At 39.9% G+C, this 6,826-nt stretch overlaps 1 protein-coding gene across 3 annotated transcripts in view; it reads left to right on the top strand.

Moving 5' to 3' along the window:
• Positions 1–6,826, top strand: part of crppa (CDP-L-ribitol pyrophosphorylase A) — a 60,383-nt gene that overhangs the window by 5,479 nt on the left and 48,078 nt on the right. For 2 of the 3 annotated variants that reach the window (XM_014019020.1, XM_014019018.1), the window contains exons 3-6: positions 1,531–1,680; positions 3,005–3,109; positions 4,546–4,591; positions 5,509–5,621. In XM_014019020.1, the coding sequence (XP_013874474.1) occupies positions 1,531–1,680; positions 3,005–3,109; positions 4,546–4,591; positions 5,509–5,621 (414 nt within the window). The remainder of the gene's footprint in view (positions 1–1,530; positions 1,681–3,004; positions 3,110–4,545; positions 4,592–5,508; positions 5,622–6,826) is intronic. The other variant, XM_014019019.1, reaches the window with a different exon arrangement.

Here is a 6,826-nt window from a genome sequence, read left to right as displayed (position 1 = left end):
TCTCAGAAGAACCAGAAGGAAAAATAAAATGTTTTTACAACAAACTTTTGTTCCATATTCTGCTTATGTCTTAGTTTGTTCTACAAAAAAGAAAAAACAGCATTGAAGTTACTGCAACAACTGCAGCATAGTGCTGTTTTTGAAGGCTACTGCTAGCAGCAACAAACTCTTTGATTTGTCATGTCTTGTCCTCAAATGTTGAATCAAATTGCTGCTGTTAAAACATCCAACTTTCGCTCCTCCTCTTGACAGTTAGCAGAGCACAGCAGACTGTCTGCTGGTTTGTTTCCTCCGTGCTGCTCTTAAATATCTCCAAACTGCCGACGTTACTTCTTCTTCTTTTCTTCTCATCGTTCTTCTTCTGTTATTCGGGGGTGCGGTCGACTTGTCAGTGTGTTAGCGCCACCGCCTGGTATGGATTGTTGTTTACCCTTTGTGCTGCAGCGCAGCACAGGAYGAACAAAAAAGGGGACAAAAGCGGTATCGATTAAGAGTATCGGCCGGCTTTTACGAGTACGAGTACTTGATGCTGGTATCGGATCCGATACCGATAACCTCTAATTATAAGTGGCCCGTGAGAGCTTAAAAAATGCATTAATGCTTTTAAAATAAACATATCCTGCTTTAAAGCCAGCTTTGACCAAAAACTACATTTCTCTACAGGTTGATTATATTACCCATGGAATTTAAGTGTTTATTAGAGGCAGTGTCAAACACTGTTTCTGTGCAGGAAATACCATGTAGAGCTCATTCGTTGTTTCTTAGTGATGCTCAGCCATAACAATGAGACGAGGAACATTTCGAGTTTAGTTTTGACCTGTGGGAAATTACAGTTATTAAAGCTGCAACAGTTGAAGTAAAATATTGGAGAAGAAAGAAGTAAAGCACACTAGAAAAAAATACAGTATAATCACACTGGAGAACAAAATAAAKACACTTATAGACATATAAACAGTGTAAAATAGAAATAAATAGAAATATTAACAAAAATATGAACAGTATGGCTAGGTGAACAAGTCTCATAAGATGTTAAAATAAGAAATAAGGAGAAATGATATACTGCACATGTTTGAGTCAAGTATCATAGTTAAAATACAAAATAAACTAAGATAAAAGGTACAGATGTGTTAAAGTGGCAGATGGGCTTTTATCTATTCATTAACAGCATAAAAAAATAATTAAAAAAACACCTGAATCATATCATTTTTTACATTCATCTGAAAAAAATGGAATTTTGATTTTATTTCTTTTCAGGATTTTTCTGCCTTTTTTATTCTACTATACAGCTTTTACAGTTGTTGTTATTTTGATTCACAACTTAATTTTTATTTTTTATTTTAAAAAGTACTTTTCAAGTGTTTAGGTTAGTCTCCATGTGCCAGAAAAGTTCAAATTTGGCACCAAGTGGTAAATTTGTTTCTTTATTATCGCTCAGTTTTACCATTTAATGGTTTTGTTATATTATCTCTGTAAGAACGTTGCACTAAGCTGCATTAATAACTAAATATAAATCCCTTTTTTATTACACAGGCAGCAGGAGCCATTCGACCACTTGTTTCCACCGTGATAGCCACAACGTCGGAGGGTTACCTGGATCACTCTTTGGAGCGAGCCAAGTACAGGGCCAGCGAGATGCCTCAGGGCTTTACCTATGATGTCATCTATCAGGCGTATCAGAGGGTAGGAGTCAAACTGTAGTTTACCTTTACTACATAGATTGTACACTAGAGAGGATGTTGATGTGGAAAAAGGTTTGAAATGTTGACATTAATCCTCAAAAATACATGATTGAGATAGATTTGATTTGCATTTTATGGTCCAGAGCCTGCAGGTTTTCACTTTGAAGAGCTTGTGGTACGACTCCTGTTGTTGTTGTTGTTTTCTGCCCTGTGCTGCTTTTGGAAAAGAAATAACTTTGATATGTTCTTCCTCTCTGACACGGATTAATCTGTGGAATAAAGCTCATCTGGAAAAATAATAAACAGTGAAATTACTTTTTATTCTTAGCCTGGCTCAGATTAACTGTGCCTCGGTCGCTGAGTGTGGTTTAATATTTGCACCTGCAAAATGGAAGGAATGTCTGTGCTGATCTGAGTCATAAAAGTGGTGATTCTTTTCTGAACTTCATCAACTTTGATTTATTTAAACCGTTTTTCCAATAACTCTGCTTTTGAATATTGCAACAAACTGTGAACCAACAGCTGAAGTTTTCCTTTAATGAGTGTTTTTTTGTCTGAAGTCAATTTTTTTCTGGCCCATTTTATTTCTTCTGATTGGTTTTAGAGCCCTGTTGGCTTCGGCCTTTTCAGAAAATGAGCTCACTTTTGAGCTGCACAGTCGAGGTCGGTCGAGTTGCAAAAAGACACACGGAGTCAGGCGACTGAGAGACCGTAGCCCCCTCCTCCTTTTCAAGCTTTAAAAAGAGTGGAAAGAGTAAGGTATCTGTGCGGTTAAGACTGCATGACACAGCCATGAAAAATCTCTTCACGGTTGTAGCTGGAACTAAGAGCTGAAGAGACAAAAGAGGAGACACTTTATCCAGTCTCCAGAGTGAGAGCTTTTTTATTGTGAGAGAACGCTAAAGGTTAAATCATTTCAGATCATCTTTTCTGTTCTTGATTGTTTCTTSCCACAGCTTCAGTCAAACTGCAGTCTTTGATTGTTTTTTTAAAAAGAAAACATGTTAATAATTTGAAAATCTAAGTAGCTTTTTAAAATAATTCTTTAGAGCTCTGTTTATCTTTTAAATTCTATTGCAGGTGAAACAACTCGAAGCATTATATTATAATCATATAAGGGTTTTCAGTCTCTGTCACTTTGACATGAGTTGGTTGGTTTTAATTATCCGTTAAATAAACAAATAAAGCCAACCAATAGCTAATTTATTTATTAACCAGACGTCACTCATGTTGCTACAATGTGGGCTCTGTAGCTGCCAAAATCTTTTTTTTTCCTTCTTTTGTCTAATAACCATGTCAACTACCTTTTTCTGTCCCCTCTGCAGTGCACGGAGTCAGATTTTGAGTTTGGCACCGAGTGTCTCCATCTGGCTCTGCAGTACTGTGGCATCAACGCAAAGCTTATTGAAGGTCCACCAACACTGTGGAAGGTGAGTTTGCCAGGGGAAATAGTGCATTTAGTGATATTTTGGCATCRACACCTGGACAAAAGGAAAGTTTCTGACTTAAAGGTGAGGGTTACTGACAAATTACTCGTTCAATGTGACACCATTATTAGCTAGATCAAAACAGAAATAAGTTATTGSAAATAGTGGGTCCAAAGTGTTATTTCAGATGCTATTTTTTTACAGTATGTCGTGGTATGAAGGCAGAAACATGTTGGAATAACGCCAGAAAAGTCTGCGTGTYTGGTCGTAATAAATGATTTAATTCTGAGCAACAAACAAACAGGACCCAATCAGGAAGTTCMGTTGGCTCGTCGCTGACATGTCAGCCGACCACAGCCAATAATATACACCATGATAACATCATATGACGTGCTTATAACCAATCACAGATCGCCCCATGTACTCTCCAGCCTATCACAGGGCTCCCAGCTCAAAGAGTGTCTTATCAAACAAGAGAGGTCAGTCCGRTGCGGAGTCCTGTTGTCTGGATGAACAGATTAACATTGAACATGTGACACAGATAGATAATTAGTCCATAACACAGTATATACGTAAGTTTTTGGTGCCATTTGAGCACTGCAACCTTACTTCCAGAGTGGGAACTTCTTCAACAATAGATAAACAGAGTTTAGGACAATTTTGACTCCAGTCAAACTATTGCTGAGAATTTAAAACTATTTTAGCTTTTAATGTGTTTTTAAATACTTGAACATGAACAAGAACAATACAATTTAAATTGGGATGCTACTGTTCTGGTCCTTCCCATCCTACAGAGTTCTGTTCAGTTCTAGTTTCCCTTCTCTACTCCATCTAGGTTTTGAACTTCTCTGGTAGAATTTCAACCAGGCCAGTCAGAGAACAGGATGAGTTATGAACAACGTCTATWTTCTGAGCGGTTTTTGTCTGCCTGTAGTTTAGCAATGGCAGCTGAACAAGTGAATAAAGCCGGTCTGTGTTGACAAGGCTTCCATGTTCAATTGCATTTGTCTCACAAAGACTGCAGCATCATTTACAGCCACTTTGTTAGGCTAGGTACTTCTGTCTTCCCAGTAGGGGAGMGTTGTTTACAGCGCACGCAGTTTCCGGTTAGCTTTTTAGCTTCCTTCACAGTTGAGCTGATGCTCTACAGACGTCATGGCTGATTGGGTAAATCAGATCGAATTGTTTTAAACTTCAACAGAGGCCACGCCTCCAGCAAGAAATCACTTCTCAACAGCTACAAGTCCAGACCCTCTGTACGAAGCAAATAGTAGAACAAAGGGCTGGTTTTTATCAAGCTATGACGCTACTGATGTCAATAATCTTTTAGCTTCTCATCATGAAAAACTGTGACCTTGTGTAGCTCTTAGGTCTAAAGTTGCAACAAAAAACACACAAAACTGAAACAATCTTTATAAACAGAGTTATTTGTTCCTCAGGTGACCTACAAACGAGATTTGGCTGCTGCAGAGTCTATTATCAAAGGTAATTGACTTGCCTTAACACATTATATGTGCTGTCCACAGGAAACATTTTTCATCTCTTTACATTTCAGAGTATGTTTTTGGACATGTATACACTAATGGTTGTTTACAGTCGGTGCTCTCACGCTGGAAAAATGGTCACAAACGAGCAGTGCGAGGGTGTTTTGTCTCTTTTGGTGGAGTCTAGAGACATTCAACTAAAATAGGAAGCAATTCTTTCTCGCATTGTTTAGCCTGTTATGAACAGGGTGTGTGTGTGCAGTGAATACTGTGGAGAGCAAGTCAGGACAGGGGGAAAACCATCACAATCAGAGCAGTGGAAATAAACACGCTCGTATATTTCACCCCGCCAGCACCTGGACCAACAAGTGCCTGTTTGATGATGACATAAGGCGCACAGCGATAATTCCCAGAGCCTCCCGACTGAATGAATTCATTGTGTGTGTGTTTTTTTTTTTTAGAAAAGATGTGGAAGGAAGTTCTCACATCTGTCACTTTGAGTAACTGCTGAGCAGTGTTTGCATTTTTTTCCTGTGCTCTCATGTATAGATGCTTCCTGTGTGCACGGTTTATGTGGATATTTGCAATTTGATTTTTTTCAGTAGCCGCCTCTCAAGCAAAAAATCTACATAGGGGGTCTGAAACATTTTTACTTGTTTGAGATGAGCTGATTGGCATCTCTAAGCGTTGTGATTTTGTCTGCAGACGTTTTATGGTAGTTTTGGTATGTCTTATCGAGTTGACACAGTGCCAGCTGTCAGAGTTCACTCACTTTATTGATTCAACAGCTCAGCTAAATATTAACACAAATTCTGCTGGTTATTTTGTACAACTTGTCCTTTAGTAGCCGCACCAGACTTCCTGATTCATTTTAGATTTTTGTTTGCCTGAAGGTTCAACACAATGTTTTTCTTTCAGATACTCTGGCCCAGTCAGCCTGCCTCCTCACAGGCGGACTGGCACCTGCTACAACACTGGCTGATGGCCTCCAAAAAGGTTTTGGATCTCTGAATGTGGTGCGTGCAGCAAAAGTAAAGATCCCCACCAGTTGACTGTTTTCCTGTATTCATCCCTGTCTCTTGTCCCCCACTTCAAACTCCTCTTCAAACATTGTGAGCTGCACATGGGTGGCCCAGTTGTGAGTGTTTCTATCTGCGGTCAGACCTCTAATGGAGCCTGTCTGGGATAGACTCTGCAGCTTCCCTCCTCCCCTAGTTTCTCCCTCCATCCATCCCCAGCCTCCACCTCCCACTCCCCTGCACAGCGGAGAGCAGGAGGCAGTCAAACATCCAGGGCTGTGGGAGTTTTCTTCACAAATTGAGTGTTTAGTGATGAATTCCAACATTCTCCTCAACCTCGTCTTCCTCCTACCTCAGTTCAGTTTATAGACTTACTTTTCACTTTCTGTTTTTGTTCATATATGGAGGATGTGATACGGAGGAGGAAAGACAGGCTGAGACTAATTCATCCTCTCTCCTACTTTATTTTGCTCCCTGTAACAGGGACATTGTACATTAAGAAGCATTTATTCAACTGTACCAGAGACAGAAACAGCATTCTAACAGTTCAGTTCAAATCCTGCATTCCAGGTGTGGTTTCTGATTTGAGACAAACTTCTACTCAATGGTACCTATCATTTTTAACTCTACCACCCACAGCACATTCCGATTTTATGGTTATTTCCTCCCTCTTTATAGCCTACCAGGGACTTTGAATTTGCATAATAGGCTGTTTAAAGTGTAACTTACCCCCCCCTGTGAAAAGATAACTCCGCCCCAAGGCGAAATTAGAAAAATGCATCAAAGTGAGTAGGGGAGGGGGTGTGGGTAGGGGAGGGGGGGTTAGAGAGCGGAGGTGTGGCCAGGACGAGAGAACGTGACAGGCAGCTAGCATTAGCATAATCGATGCTACATGGAAAGTGACCACAGCGACGCAGATAGTTACATCTCTGAACCGTCTGAGGTGGAGGATTTTCACCCCACACCAGCACCGGACAGAGTCAGCTGCGGACATAAAAGCGCCTGCTGCGAAGCAGGAGGAAAGGAGAGAGGAAAAAGTAACTTATTTCTAGCGGCAGAACAGGTTGGAAGATGGCTGTTTGATGTTATTTATTGTTTTTTAAATCATCCTATAGGCTCTGACATGTTAGATAAATTTGAAAATGAGGTTTTTAAAAAATGTGTGTGTGTGTGTTTGTATATGTGTGTGTGTGTGTGTGTGTGTGTGTGTGTGTGTG

Source organism: Austrofundulus limnaeus, unplaced genomic scaffold, assembly GCF_001266775.1.
Source record: "Austrofundulus limnaeus strain Quisiro unplaced genomic scaffold, Austrofundulus_limnaeus-1.0 Scaffold207, whole genome shotgun sequence".
Classification (NCBI taxonomy): Eukaryota; Metazoa; Chordata; class Actinopteri; order Cyprinodontiformes; family Rivulidae; genus Austrofundulus; species Austrofundulus limnaeus.
Note: the sequence above shows the minus strand (reverse complement) of the source record. Positions and strands in the feature narration are given on the sequence as shown.